Source organism: Leptopilina boulardi, unplaced genomic scaffold (assembly GCF_019393585.1).
Source record: "Leptopilina boulardi isolate dan_hultmark-lab unplaced genomic scaffold, ZJU_Lbou_2.1 LbouV2_51, whole genome shotgun sequence".
In the NCBI taxonomy this organism is placed as follows: domain Eukaryota; kingdom Metazoa; phylum Arthropoda; class Insecta; order Hymenoptera; family Figitidae; genus Leptopilina; species Leptopilina boulardi.
In genome coordinates this window covers 1,521,091-1,536,628 of record NW_026137996.1, presented here as the reverse complement: position 1 = coordinate 1,536,628, position 15,538 = coordinate 1,521,091, and the positions used below count along the sequence as shown (strand labels likewise).

General features: G+C 23.7%; 1 protein-coding gene across 6 annotated transcripts in view; it reads left to right on the top strand.

Annotated features, from left to right (window-relative positions):
- Positions 1-15,538, top strand: part of LOC127289894 (guanine nucleotide-binding protein G(q) subunit alpha) — a 30,608-nt gene extending 15,070 nt beyond the window's left edge. Inside the window, exons 2-9 of one of the 6 annotated variants that reach the window (XM_051318145.1) lie at positions 5,228-5,412; positions 5,692-5,846; positions 6,606-6,734; positions 7,310-7,438; positions 8,112-8,241; positions 8,397-8,550; positions 10,462-10,569; positions 12,120-15,538. In XM_051318145.1, coding sequence (XP_051174102.1) covers positions 5,228-5,412; positions 5,692-5,846; positions 6,606-6,734; positions 7,310-7,438; positions 8,112-8,241; positions 8,397-8,550; positions 10,462-10,569; positions 12,120-12,202 — 1,073 coding nt within the window. In that variant the 3' untranslated portion in view covers positions 12,203-15,538. Of the gene's footprint in view, positions 1-5,227; positions 5,413-5,691; positions 5,847-6,605; positions 6,735-7,309; positions 7,439-8,111; positions 8,242-8,396; positions 8,551-9,079; positions 9,188-10,461; positions 10,570-11,018; positions 11,602-12,119 lie in introns of those variants that run through there. The other 5 variants (XM_051318146.1, XM_051318141.1, XM_051318143.1 and 2 more) reach the window with 5 other exon arrangements.

The following is a 15,538-nucleotide window of genomic DNA, read 5'->3' as shown; positions in this document are numbered from 1 at the left end:
TTATTTTTGTACAAATTTTTAATTCATAGAATTTTTTAAACGCCGAATTTTCATTTTGTCCGAAATTACAAATACATAACCGAATAAAAGCAATCGACAGAAAGATTTCGGTGAAATATTTTTTTTGAAATTGACCAATTAGAAATTATCAAGAAAATCGTGATTGGTCAATTTTAAAAATTACGCCGAAATCTTTCTATTGCGATTGTTTGTTCCGTCATTTGTAATTTTGGACAAAAATGAAAATTCGTCGGCTTAAAAATTTTATGAATTAAAAATTCATATACAAATAAATTTTTTTTTAAATATATTTTAGTTTTTATTTATTTAATTTATTTTTTAATTAGTAAAATATATCTATTTTAAAAATTTTTTAAATATATTTTATTTTTGATTTATTTAATTTATTTTTTAATTAGTAAAATTTATCTATTTTTTGACTATTAATAATTAGTTATTTTTCACTATAATCAGGGTGTCTAACGGTTAGGGAAAAGTCAGGGAATTTTGTTGGTCAGGGAAATGTCAGGGAATTTCAAAAAATTTCATTCAAAGTCAGGGAAATTTCTGTAAATTTCTACAAAAATTAATATTTTCTGTGAATTTAAAAATTTTTTTAATCTAAAAAAACTTGAATGGTTTTTATTACCATTTGTTATTACCATTAGAAATTAATTTATTGTTAAATATGTCAATAACCATATTTTTGTCCAAAAAAAGCAGAAATAAAGTTATTAAAAAATCAGGGAAAAATAAAAAAATGTCAGGGAGGAGTCAGGGAATTTTTTTTCTCAATCCTTGTTAGACACCCTGATAATTATAAAGAAAAAAGTGAAAATTTACTATAATAATTTAACTAATTCAGATTTCGAGTGTTTATTTTTGTTCTGATATTTTGATAGTTGAACCGAATTTGTTTCTAATTGATTGAACAGTTGAAATACAATTTCAATGATCAATGACGCAGTTACTGTAAATTTCAATCGTATTTCAACAAGTCAATTAATGAGAAACGATGACAGGTTTCAGTGAAATTTAGAAAGAGAGAGTCACTAATTGCGTTTGATCAAAATTTTGTTAAACTCAGGAAAAATGTTTATTTTATTGAAACAATTATTTATTTTCCATTCCAAACAATTATAAATAAACAAAAAAAAAAGGATATTTTTTTAATTGAAAATAAAATTTAAAACATTTATGTAAATTAAATGAAAAAATTTATTTTTTTTATTTCTTTTTTTAATGAATATTTTCTTTAATTATAATTTTTTTCAGTTTAATGTTTGTTCAGTTTGTTTACGGATATTGATTTGAAATTTTTTTTTTATTTTTTTGAATGCATATCGAAAAACAAAAAAAGTGCAAGAAAAGAATAAATGCGCGCGCTTTAAGAATGTGATTATCGATGTGTTTGACCGTGATTTATAAGAGCCCATGAACCTCAATTTTTCACCTCGAGTCAATCCTATCAACGGCAACGTGACTGACTCGAAGGTGAAACAAGTCGGTGACTGGCAGATTGTGTTAAGAAGCACCGCACATGACTGGTGAATCCCGTAAAATGAGATACAGAATGAAAAAGAAGTTATTTAAATATATATATATAGGTTTACATTTATATAGTATTTTTTTGTCTTTTTTCCTTATAATGTTTCAATATAATGCATTCGCAAATATATATATTTAAGTACAATATATTCGTTTATACCTTCATTGAAAATCTTATTAAAATCACGTTGATATGTTATTTAATAGTATTATATTGTTGCAAGCTTAAAAAAATTTTTTTTTTTCATTTAAAATTATTGTATTTTTTTATTATCAGTGAAAAAAATACATGGAAAAAAAATCTTTGCCTGAAGTAGCGATAAGTTTCACTGGAACAGAGAAATGTTTCACTAAAGTAGCGAAAGTTTTTGCTATTCTAGAGAAACATGTTGCTGTTCCAGATAAATTTTCTTCCGTGTACTAATAATAATAATAAATAATAATAATAGTATACTAATAAAAATATTAACTACTGCTATAATAATAATATTGATACTGTTAATTATTATTATTATTTCTATTATTATTATTATTATTATCATTATTAATATTATTATTGATAATAATTATTTATAACTTTCTACAATATTTTAGTTTTAATTTTTCCCATATAAGATTTTAATTACATTTTTTATTCTTTATTAATAATCAATAGTATAATTAATATTTTTACTATATTGATAATTAAAATAAAATGAGATAATTTAATTTTAATTAATTAAAATCATTAAAGGTATTAATTATTATATTTATGAATGCATTATTATATATTTAATTACTTTTGTTGTATTCATTTTTTTTATTATTAATTTCATTGATTTAATAAATTTTATTAATAATAAACGTTGCATTTATTAATAAACATTTAATTTGTTAATAAATATTGAATTTTCTATTAAATGTTGCATTTTCTAATAAATGTTTAATTTTGTTAATAAATGTTTAATTTATTAATGAATATTTAATTTGTTAATAAATATTTTATTCGCAAATATGTACCTACACTGAAAAAAAAATTTATTTTATTCAAATAATCGGTTTCTTGACTATAATCAAATAAATATTTATTTGTTTATCAAATAATTATGGTATTTTTTCAAATACAAAAAAAATTATTGTTTCAAATAAAATTTATTTAATTCAAATAAAAATTATTTGGTTCAAATAAACATTTATTTAATAATAGTCAATTAATCGAATATTTGAATCAAATAAATTTTTTTTTTTAATAAATTTTTAATTTGTTGATAAATATTGAATTTATAAATAAATATTTAATTTGTTAATAAATATTTCATTTGTTATCAAATATGTATACTGAAAAAAAAATTTATTTGATTCAAATAATTAATTAATTTATTAGTAAATAAATATTTACTTGCAAAGCAAATAATTTTTTTATTTGAGTAATAATTAAAAATGGTATTTGTTTTAAATACATAAGTTATTGGTTCAAATACGGTTTATTTAATTTAAATTAAATTTGATTCAATTAAATATTTATTTAATAATAGTCAAGTAGCCGAGTATATTTGAATGAAATAAATTTTTTTTAGTATTATGAAGAAAATTTCCACAAACATATTTTGAAATAAATAAAAAATATTTACTATAATAATAAACAAAATAAATAAAATGAATAAAATAAATAAAATAAATAAAATAAATAAAATAAATAAAATAAATAAAATAAATAAAATAAATAAAATAAATAAAATAAATAAAATAAATAAATAAAATAATTAAATTAAATTAATAAAATAAATCAGAGAAATTAATAAAAAAAATAAATAAATAAAATATATAAGTACAAAAATATATATATTTGTATGTATATATTAGTTTTTTGCATTGTGTGATGGTAATTGGATAGAGTAGGGGAAGGAATGTGTATGTGTGACTGAAACGGGAAAAAATGTGAGTTGACGCAAGATTTTTTTGAAAAGGGTCGTGGCGCACGGGGTAAAAATGGCCGCGAACACAACGACGAAAGATTGTATATATATATAAATGAATGTGGCGCTCTAGAGCGTGTATATAAAAAGATATCGGGAATTCGCGCGCGTGGCACATCACAAATGCTATATATGAGAGAAACACGCAGTGTGTGCGCCGGCCGGCACAGCTTTCATTCATACTTTAGAGCCAACGGTGGCGACACTAAACGATATACCCACCTGCGCACACTCCTTTCCTAACAATATCATCCAGCCCACCCACTCGTGACCAAATCCCGCAATCCAACCCTCGTGTGTCCCTCTGTATCAAAGGAGTGAAAGAGAAAGATAGGATATTGCCAGTTTTATATATCATCCCGGAAAAGCGCGAAATTTTGCGAAAATATACGAGAGAGCGAGAGAGAGAGAGAGAAAAAAAAAGAGTAGAAATTGAGTCAACATCAGGGTGTCGATCGGTCTATGTGAAACGTCAGAGAATTTCATTAAATATTTACACACGAGAGAATCGAGAAATATAATGGACTTTTATTTTATATCGAGGAAATTAAAAAAAAATAATTTGAAAACAAAAAAAATTGTAGAGAAAAAAATGAAATAAAAAAAAATAATTGAAAAATTACTTCCAGAACAAAAAAGATATATTTTTGTCTCAGAGATAAATCAATATTTATATTTGTTTTATACAAATTTTTAATTGATTTAAATAAATTTTATTTGACTTAAATAAATTTTATTTTGCAAAAAAAAAAAATTTGTTTGGAGCAAATAAATATTTTTAACTTGAAAAAAATAAAAATTTGCGTTAAATAAATTTTTTTTTGAGTTAAATAAATTTTATTTGGCACAAATAAATATTTTTAACTTGAAAAAAAATAAAAATTTACGTTAAATAAATTTTATTTGCGTTAAGTAATTTTTTTTTTTTTTTAGTTAAATTTTATTTTGTGATAAATAAAATTTTATTTGTCACAATTAAACGCCAATAAAATATTTCTGATGGGTGTTAAATTCAATTAGTCCTTTTTTTTAATTTATTTTTTTGTATATTTAAACCATGACAAATATTTAATAAAATATTATTATTTAAAATTTTAATAATAAATAAATAAAAATAATATTAATATAGAAGATAGAAGATTTTATAATAACAAAAATTTAAGTAAAATAGTCAAAAGTGAGTCCGCTTAAAAAAAATAATAATACCAATATTTTTGGTGTTGTTTTGTAATTCGAAGTAGATAATCTAATCACAGTCAGACAAAAATTCAAATTTTAAGTAGAAAAGGTAGATGTCGGGCTGAGCATAACTTTTTCTACTTACAATAAGTAATTCGTCAGACATTTTTCTCTTTTAAGTAGAGAAAAAATTGTTGGTCAGACGAAATTATTCTTTTTTTCCAAAAAAAATTAGTTTTTTTTTCATTAATATATTAATAATAATATTATTATATTTTCAAAATATTTTATTATTTTCGAAAATTGTTTTTTTTATCATTTATTATTATACAATAAAAAAAATATCAATAGAAATAATTTTTTAAAAAAAAAATTATTACTATAATAAAACTGGTTAATTAAATAATTTAATGATATGCAGTATTTTTTTTAATTATTATATTTGAATATTGATGACTATAAATTTTCATTTTTTTCTTCTCGATTTTTGTGTTGATATATATATTTTTGAGATTTGATTTCTAATTTTGTTACTTTGATTTTAGGTACTGGTGAATCGGGCAAATCAACGTTTATCAAACAGATGAGAATTATCCACGGTTCCGGATACTCGGACGAAGATAAGCGAGGGTTCATCAAATTGGTCTTTCAAAATATTTTCATGGCAATGCAGTCAATGATTCGTGCCATGGACCTCTTGAAAATCCAATACGGCGATTCTTCGAATATAGTAAGTGTTCTTTTTTTTTTAAAAAAACATTTTTCTCAAAAAAAAAAAAAATTAATTAATAAAACCATTTTTATTTATTATTTTTTTCAATAATTAATTGCTGAATAATTTTTATTTTTGAAATTATTTATTTTTTCATCTAAATTGTTTTTTGAAATACATTACTATTAAAATAATAATTTTATTTTTAATTTATATTTTTATTTTATTAATTATAATTATAATTAAATACTATTTGGGAATTTTATTTTACTAATTTTATTAATTGTTTAAATATAGGAAAAGGCAGAGCTCGTTCGCGCTGTAGACTTTGAAACGGTAACGACATTTGAAAGCCCATATGTAGAAGCTATTAAGGATTTATGGGCAGATGCCGGTATTCAAGAATGTTACGACCGTAGACGAGAGTACCAACTTACAGACTCGGCTAAATAGTAAGTATATTTAAGAACTTTTTTTTTTTCAAAAACTATATTACTTATGGAGAAATTAATAATAACATTCTTTTCCTCACAGTCAGTTTCATTGAGAATAAGGGGTTTTTTTTTTCTTCTTTTAGTTTAAAGAAACGTAATATAATTAATAAAAATTTTTTTTTATTTCCAAAGATTTTGAAAAAAACAAATTTCAGGGTGTTCAGCTGTTAGGGAACTTTTTAAAAATTTGCCAAAAATGAATATTTTATGAATTTTTAAAAAAATTTTCTATGCAAGACATAGATAATAAATAAAATGTTTTTTATTATATTAAAAATATTTTAATATTTTTCAATTTTTTTTTTTTTAATATTAAATATTTATTAAAGAAAAGTGGGAAAAAGGGAATTTTTTTTTGTACCTGGACACCATGAATTTATATTTATCGATAAAATTTATGATTTGAATTTTCACATTTTATAATTTTCAAAAAGCTAATTTTTATTTAACAAAATTTCGTATTCAAAATCTAATTTTTTTATAACAGATTTTTTTGGGAAATAAGTTTCTTTTAAAATTTTTGTTTTTTTTATCTTAGGAGAAAAATAATTATTTTTGACTGATTATTTTCTCTATAGTAGAAAAAAAAAATTGTGAAAGTAATGCGTTACTCGGAAAAAAATTCTCTTTTTTCTATATAGTTACGGTAACATATTACTTTCAAAGGAATAGAGTGGAAAAAAAAATATTCCCCATGCTAACAATAACATTTTACAGTTATCTAATGGAGATAGATCGAGTTGCAGCACCAAGTTACCTCCCCACAGAACAGGACATTCTTCGCGTAAGAGTGCCCACTACCGGTATAATTGAATATCCCTTTGACTTGGAAGAAATTCGATTTAGGTACGTGGATTATCAAAATCCAAAAAAAAAAAAAAAGAATGAAGCTGTCTGCACGTTTGCAATCTCTCATTGGGCCTTCGTCGAATATTGTTTCGCATCCGCAACTGTTTTTCTTTTTTTATTATTCTTAATCTCATCACTTTTCAAGTGTGTGACTAATCTTTTTTTTTTATAGACATCCTTTGAGATAATTGTGTTCTTTTACACTTTTTTGAAAATATGACAAAATGCAGTCGACATTATTTTTAAAATATGACAAATTGAAAATTAAATATTTTTTTTTGAATACTTTAAATTGTAAATAATTATCTTAATAGAAATTTACAATTAAATAATTTTAAAAAGGATAAAAATAATTTAAATAATTTTAAAAAAATGGGTTTAAAAGGACATTGATCTCAAAGCGTGACTTACCAATTTACAGGCAATCTCAATATACAGAGGATGAGAGCATGATTGTACGGCATTGTTGTTGTTTTATTATTTTGTGTTAAGTGTACTCTTGATTAAAAAAAAAAAAAAATTTTTTTGCATGGCATGCATTACGAAGATGGTGGCTTAATTTTTGTTTGCAGTTATATTAGTGACCTAGCACGTATCGAGGCGCCTGATTACCTGCCTACCGAGCAAGACATTCTTCGTGCTCGAGCCCCCACTACAGGCATTATAGAATATCCATTTGATCTGGACTCCATCATATTTAGGTACTAACATGTGTCATCAATTTTTTTTTGTCTTTTTTTTCCATAATTTCATCCACTTAAAAAAAATCCACAAACAGTTCGCTAATAAACTACAATATCTAGTGGATCTGGATTTCATCTCACATCTCGGTAACATTTAATTGTATTCTTCTTTTTTTCATCAAGAACATAAAAAATTGTCCTTTTTTAAATTAATTTGATTTATATCAAATTATATAATTATTTAATCATTAATTATTATTGTTCAAATTATTTTAAAATCTCTTTTTTATTTCGAAACAAAATAATTTTTTCAATTAGAAAAATTTGAATTTCCAAAATTGTTTTTGATTTGTGTTTTTAATGTCTTTTCATGTTTACTGCTTTTTAAATATTGAAACGATTCCTCATTAAGGGGAAGCAAAATTTATTGCATGTGATTTTAAGTGTTTTGCTTGGTCTTGGGAATGAAAAAAATGTATTTAATTTAAGGAAAAATAGAATACTTTTTCATAAATATTAATTTTTTTTTTTATTTTACTCATTATTTTTATTTGTTTATTAATATTTTTTTACTTACGTATTTAATTTGTTTTTATTTTCATTTCTTATTCATTTGTTTTTTTTTAAATCTTTTTCTTTTTTTTTAGAAATATCTGTGTGGGGAAATAAAATTTTTATTGATCTTTTACAGGATGGTTGACGTCGGTGGACAGAGATCAGAAAGAAGAAAATGGATCCACTGTTTCGAAAATGTGACTTCCATTATATTTTTAGTAGCGTTAAGTGAATACGATCAAATTTTGTTTGAATCTGAAAACGAGGTGAGAATAATATTTTATTATTTCAATAAATTAAAAAAAAACAATTGAGAATAAATTAAAAATATGAAATTTAATTTAATATACATTAATTTAATTATTTAAATTTAATATTATTTATTTAATTATTTATTTAATGAATAAATTTTATTTTACAGAATCGAATGGAAGAAAGTAAGGCATTATTCAAAACAATTATAACATATCCCTGGTTTCAACATTCTTCCGTAATTCTCTTCTTAAACAAAAAGGATCTGCTTGAAGAAAAAATAATGTATTCCCATCTTGTCGACTATTTCCCTGAATATGATGGTAAGTTTCACAAAAAGAATTAATACTTTATTACGCTAAAAAAAAAGTATATAGGAAATTTTTATTTTTTTTCGTCCTTAAGAATTGGGAGGAAAAATTTATCATAAAATTTAGTTTAATAGGACAATTTATTTTATCCATGGCAATTAATTTACTTGAATATTCTTTTCTTTTTTTTTTTATTTCGTATAAAAATACTACCTCAGACTCGAAAAAAAAAATCAATTTTTTACACTGATCTCGAAAGTCTTGGAAATTTATTGTAATTGAAATTTTTTCTATTTTGATTATTTTATTTTTGAAATTTTGTTATTTTATATTAAAACTTCAGTAATTTTTATTTAAAAAAAAAACATCTATTCATAATTTTTTTTTCTTTTTCTAATTTTACGTGATTTTATTCTTAAAATTCTTTTGTATTAAAAATTTGATAATTTTCATTATAAAAATAATTGTACGAGTCTGTTGTATTTAATAATTAAAGACGAAATATATTTTGATTATTCGACTGAGAAGTTTTCCTATATAGGGCCTAAACAGTCACCTCCACCAGCCATGGAGTATATTTTAAAGGTGTATCTCAGTTCGAATCCCGATCCTGATCGTCAATGCTACTCTCATTTTACAACAGCGACAGGTCTGTTTCAAGTAGGACACGCAAAAATTCCCCTTGCCCTTTTTTTTCAAAAAATTTGACAAATCCCGTTTGTGCTAGAATTTTGAAAAAAAAAAATTTCTTGTCAATATTTGTGAATTTGCATACAAAATAAGAATTGATTTTATATTTTTCATTCAATAATAATGAAATAAGTTCAGTTTTTTTTTTGTTTGTTTAATAATAATAATAGTTTTCCCTTTTGTAATTGTTAAAATATAAAAAAAATTAAAAAATTTTTTTTCTTTCACAATTGCAAGTGCGAAAAAAAAGAAAATACAAAATTAAAGTAATATAATTAACATACATTAAATTAAAATTATTCTGTAAAGAATTTAATACTATTAGCTGTTATATAATTTTGAAAGAAGATTTTTTTTTTAAATATTTGGTAATACTTTTTTTAAGTAAAGTATTTTTTAAATGTTTTCATTTTAATACAAGGATTTATAAAAAAAAAAAGAATATAATTTATTCCAGTGTTTGCAAATTCTCAAATGTAGAGCTAGTTGTGTGCTAAAATTGATCGTTTAGTAAAATTGCAGCAAAGAATTCATGTTACAAGTAAAAAAAAAAAAAAAGTAAAAAACTCCATTTTTAAATAAATTCATTACATTCATTTTTTATATATCATTTTGGTAGCAAATAAATAAAAAAGTATAGTTTAAACGACGTCCTGGTCATTATATAAGGGCATCTATATAGCTTGTTAACTTTGCTTTGAAAAGGCTTCCACCGATTTAGTCTTTAATACGATAATTTGACCTTGTAAAGCATATTGGATTGGCTTAAATTATGCCATAATTCCAATATGACTGAAACTACTTCCCTTTTTGGTCCCTTTGGCCCTCCACCCCTTTTTTAAAAAAAAAAAATTCTTAACAATTTCTTTGATCTGTCGACTTAAAAAAAAATGTTTTTATCATAAAACTCCGTAATATAAATAAATTAACATAAATAACAGTGATACACACTCATTAATTCATGTTTTCCATTTTTTTTTTCTTTAAATATTTTTGGTTTTGTTCTCAAATTTTTAATTTTGTTTTTACATTGTTTTGTGTCTTGTTTTTAGGGAATTTTTTATATTTTATTTTAAAGATTTTTTTTTTTTTATTAACTTTTAAGAATAATTTGTTTAGTGTCTAAAAAAAGAGGTATACAAAATTTCGCGACATGTGAACTAATTTTTTTTTTTCTTTTTTTTGAAATTGTATTATTGCTTTTATTCTGTACGCTTGATATGTATTTCCCAGGACCACAAAGAGACGCAACAGCAGCTAGAGAATTCATACTCAGGATGTTTGTTGACTTAAATCCAGATAGTGAAAAGATTATTTATTCCCACTTCACATGCGCCACAGGTAGGTTCCTTGCTAGTCTTTCTTAAATGCCATAATGCTCAGCACAATTATCCTTTTGCTTTGTTTGTTGCTTTAATTTGAAAGTAGTGATCCTGCATGATTTTTTTTTTATTCATCTATATTTCTAAACTTTAACTGATACAAAAAATCAATTTTTTTTAATCTTCCGCTAATAATGATTAATTATTATTAATTTTTAAATAATAATTAATAATTTTATTTGTCGTCTCACAACGGGAAATTAAAAAAAAGGAAGAATTTTTGAAAAATATGAAAGTGGATTATTTTTACACTTTCAAGAACAAAAAAAAAAAAAACAATAGAAATTGTTTCAAATTTCTTTTTTTTCATGAAAAATTAGAAATTTCTTTAACAATTTTCCATTTTTAGAAGGAATGACAAATTTTTGTTTTAATTTTGCATGCTGCATACACGGGATCGCAAAATAGACACAGAGAATATTAAACTTGTGTTTTGTGCCGTAAAGGATACTATAATGCAAACTGCTCTTAAAGAATTTAATCTTGCTTAAATTATTCTATTAAAAAAACGATTTTTTCACAAATCGTCCGAGATTTTTTCTCTAATTTATCGAATTATTTTTATTTTATCAATTTTTTTTTTTTGCCCTTGCAAATATTTTATTTTCCTTTTTTTCTTTGTGGTTAATTATTATACGCGAAAATTTTTTTTTCCCCTATTCACTATAGCGAAGAAAATATAAATATATTTACGAAAAATCATTACTATCGTGTTAAGTTTTTATCTATATAGAGAGAAATTTATTTGCAACAATGGCTTGAAAAAAATATTTTACGTATTATAAAGTAATTTAAAAAAAAAAATGAATTTAATTATCGGAAAATGTGTTTTAATGACAGGATAATATTTATCATAAGAACATTAACAGTGATTGAAAATAAAATCATTTTTGCACAAAACGTCTCGATTTGATGTTTCGATCGTTTTCAATTGTGTCGATGTTATGATTTATTAATCAATTACTCAATAAAATTATTGTTTGAAAGTTTTTCCCGAATTTGTAAATTTTTTTTTTCAATGGAGGTTCATTTTTTTCTACTTTTTAATTCATTTTATAGTTTTGTTTTTTATTTTCCATTGGTGATGTTTATTGCAGCTGAAATGCGATTTTTCTGTTAAGTACATTTTTCATTAATTTTTAACGTTACAATTTGTTTAACTAACATTTATTTATTATAATTTTTATTACTAACATTCATTATGCTTTACAATTGATAATATAAGTGGCATGTGGTTTTTCTTTTTCATTTCACGGAAGGAATTCTTGCACTAAGACATGAAAAATGTCATTGCATGTGTTAATTGTTTAAATATCAGGTGAGTTTTTAATTTTTAATGCTTATTAAATTTTAATTATTATCAAATCTATATTTTGAACTGACAAATATTTTCACAAGAATGTGAATAAAAAATTTTATTTTTTCTTTTAAATGCCAAATAGTTGAATATAAAATTAATTATTTAATTTTTAAGTACGAGAATAATAAAATTCACATATTTGTTGACAGATACGGAAAACATAAGATTTGTGTTTGCGGCCGTGAAGGATACAATCTTGCAATCAAATTTAAAGGAATACAATTTGGTTTAGAAATTGTTCTATTAAAGAATTCGAAATGGATTCGACTGTTTTTTCTGTAAGCCTGAGACCAGAGCACGGAGCTTGTGGACTTTGTTTAAACAAGAAAGAGAAAAGAAAGAAAGTTGAAAATACTGGGAACGAAGAAAACAAAGTACCGAAGGGGGAATCACGTGGGAAACAAATAACTGCTCGTGTTGATTGTTCGACGGCGAATTAAGTCATCTCAACACGAGTGCACCAAAACTTTTTAGGTAGATAGGTATGTGCGATGGAAATTCCAGCGACAAAAAACAAAAACAAAAAAAAAAAAAAAAACATAGACCTAAAAAATCTTGAGCGTTATACGTTCTTTCCTAAAACAAAAAAAAAAAACCTTTTTCATTGTCGATACCAACAAACTGATTTAGTTTCATACTCTATTTGTTGAATTTGTTACCTTTTTATAGCTTAGCCTAGTCGATTCGAACTCGGCTGACTGTGAAATCGCCTGATTTTTATAATAACGATATAAAGTAAAAAAAATGAAAAAGCAAAAAAATATAAACGAAAAGCAAAAAAACAAAAAAAAAAATACAAATTTAAAAAAAAAAACAAAAAATCACGAACAAGTAAACTTTTACGAAGCACAAGCGTGGTTTTTGTCACGCCGGTGCCCCATGTCTGTCCAAAATGTGTGTTTCAAAGACGAACGATCTCAACGACGAGAACATTTCCAAGTGAAACGTATATAAGAAAAAAAAAAGGAGAACAAAAGCTTTTTAATTCACAAGTAGTCGGAGACACAAGTGAGAGCAATTCTAGTGCCATTTACTAGTGTGGTGTTTTTATTGCAGTCCTTTGTTAGATGCAAAAAGCCAAAGTGTTTTTTTAATCTGTGCCAGAAATGACTAAGAGTTCTTTCTGCATGTGACTCAAATTCACGATTCATCGTATAAATATTGTTATATATAATATATAAAGAATGAAAACAAAAAAAAAAAAAAATTTGAAACCTAGAATAGCGTCGAAGAAGTACGTCGGCAAAAAAAAAATGATAAAAATGCAAAAAAAAATGAAAGAAAAGAAAAATAAGAAAAACGCTCCTCAGACCCGTCTTTTACAATACAGCAAGAAAAAAAAAATATTAGGAAACAACATCTGTTTTTGATGTAAGTTTTTTAGGTAAAAAAAAAAATATAAATTATCAGGAGGCGGGAGTAAGCAGGCTTCCCTGCCTCTTTCACCTCCGAAGCCAGTGCACGGAATGCGAGGGCTTCAAAACATTTTCCATTTTTTCTTTTATTATAATTTTTATTAGGTGTTTCCATATAGCGAAAACAAATTCAGTCCATCTTCAATAATTACTAGAAAAAAAATTCGAATTTACATTCTCTACGAATTATCATTTTTCAAAATGTTTTTTTTTTTTTCTTTAAAACTATTTTACAGAGAATTTTCTTCATCAAATTGTTTTTCTTTTTACAAGAAGAAATTGCTTCCGAAAATTGTTTTTACATAAAAAGGCTTCCAAATCAGGAAATAATTCCCGAAAATCACTTTTATAGCTGAATATATTCTAAAATCATTTTTTTACACGAAAAAAAAATAGCTTCAGAAGAGATAATTTTTTATAGAAAAATACGATCCGAAAATTATTTTGTGGGATATATAGGAAAAATGTTCAATAACATTGTTAGATTATCTAGAAAATCGATTTTTCGTTTTTTTTTCTCAAAAAATTCCTTTTACAGGAAATTCCAAATTTCTTCCAAATATCGTTTTAGGCAAATTTTCCAAAAAAAAAAAAAATTTTCCTTGCTCGAAAAAGGAAATTTACTATCCAAACACTATTTTCATCTTCCTTTAATCTGCTTGCAAAAAATTCGTCTTCTTAATTCTAAATTAGCTATTTTTTTTACATAGAAAATTTTGTGGGTTTATTCCATGATTTTCTTTAAAAAAAAAAAAAAAAAAATTTACTAAATGTTTCCTGGTTCTTTTTCTTTTCTTTTTCTTTTTTCTAGAAGAAAAAGTTCGTTCCGTTTCTCATGTTTATTGACATTACTAAAACAGTACGAACTTTTACATTAAACACGATATTTATTTAATTTAGGATTTTCTTATACTTTCAAAGAAAAGAAGAAAGAAAGAAAAACCTGGACGCCCATTTAGTTTAGAAAGGAAAGAAAAACGCGGAAAAGGTAGACTGATTAAATACTGAAGTTAATCGATTTTTTCTTTGCAATGTGATACTAGTTATTGGGAGCATCTTAAACGTCCCAGAGAAGACGAGTCTGCAAGGCGTGAACAAAATTGTGAAAATCAAAAAAAAAAAAAAAAAAAAAATTTCCGACTATTTTATTCATAAAAACAAAAAAATATACGTCGCTTTGTGGTGCATTTTTTTTTTTTTTTTTTTTTTCTACGTAAAACGCGAGAGTGAATTTGAAATCATCTTTGCGTATTGCCTTAAAAATTTGATTTTTTTTCGAAGAAAAAAAACTTGTTTTTTACTTTTTCTTCCATTTTACGATAACTGAATAAAAAAAAAATTTTATTTCAATGTTGCGGTTTTTTTAGGACAGAAAATAAAAATTTCTTAAATGATAGAAATGTTTTTTTAGAGATATAATCTTTTTTTTTTTTTGTAAAAAAAATTTGAAATGAGTGATATTTAAAAAAATAATTTTTAGTTTTGCTTCTATAGCAATAAAAATGTGCATTTTTAGTTTAATATTCTTCAAAGGAAAAAAAAAATTGGAATTTTATATTTATTTTCGCTTTGTTTCTAACTTTTTTTTTTTAACATTATTTCTTTTAGATTTTTTAATCATTTTTTTTTTCGTCAATTTATAGTTTAAGTTTATCGCGAAAGGCAGCTTTTATTTTTTTTCCCCCTTGGAAATGCGTGATTTTTCTTTTAAGTTAAATTTGAAAAAAAAGTGTGTATATTAGTTTTTTTTTTTTCGTTTCACCTGAATAATCACTTTGTGTGATTTCTCCATAAAAAATTGGAATTGAAAAAGAAAGAAAGAAAAAAAAACGCAATGACAGGAATTGAAACTGTATAATTTAGACAGATTGAAAATAAAAATATTTATTTATAGAATTTTTGCGTGTCTACGCAACAAATCCAGTGAAAATGTATACTAAATAAGAGAAATGTTTTTTGTGGTAATTATTTAAAAATATATAAATATATATATATATATATACAAATAAAAATAGAATTAGTTTTGTTTCTATCGTATATACAAAAAAAAGGACTTTTGTACGGTTGTGTTCAAGAAAATAATGACGATTGGAAAGATTTCAAATTCACAATCGTTAAAATGGCATTTAAAAAAAAAAAAAAAAAGAATAAAA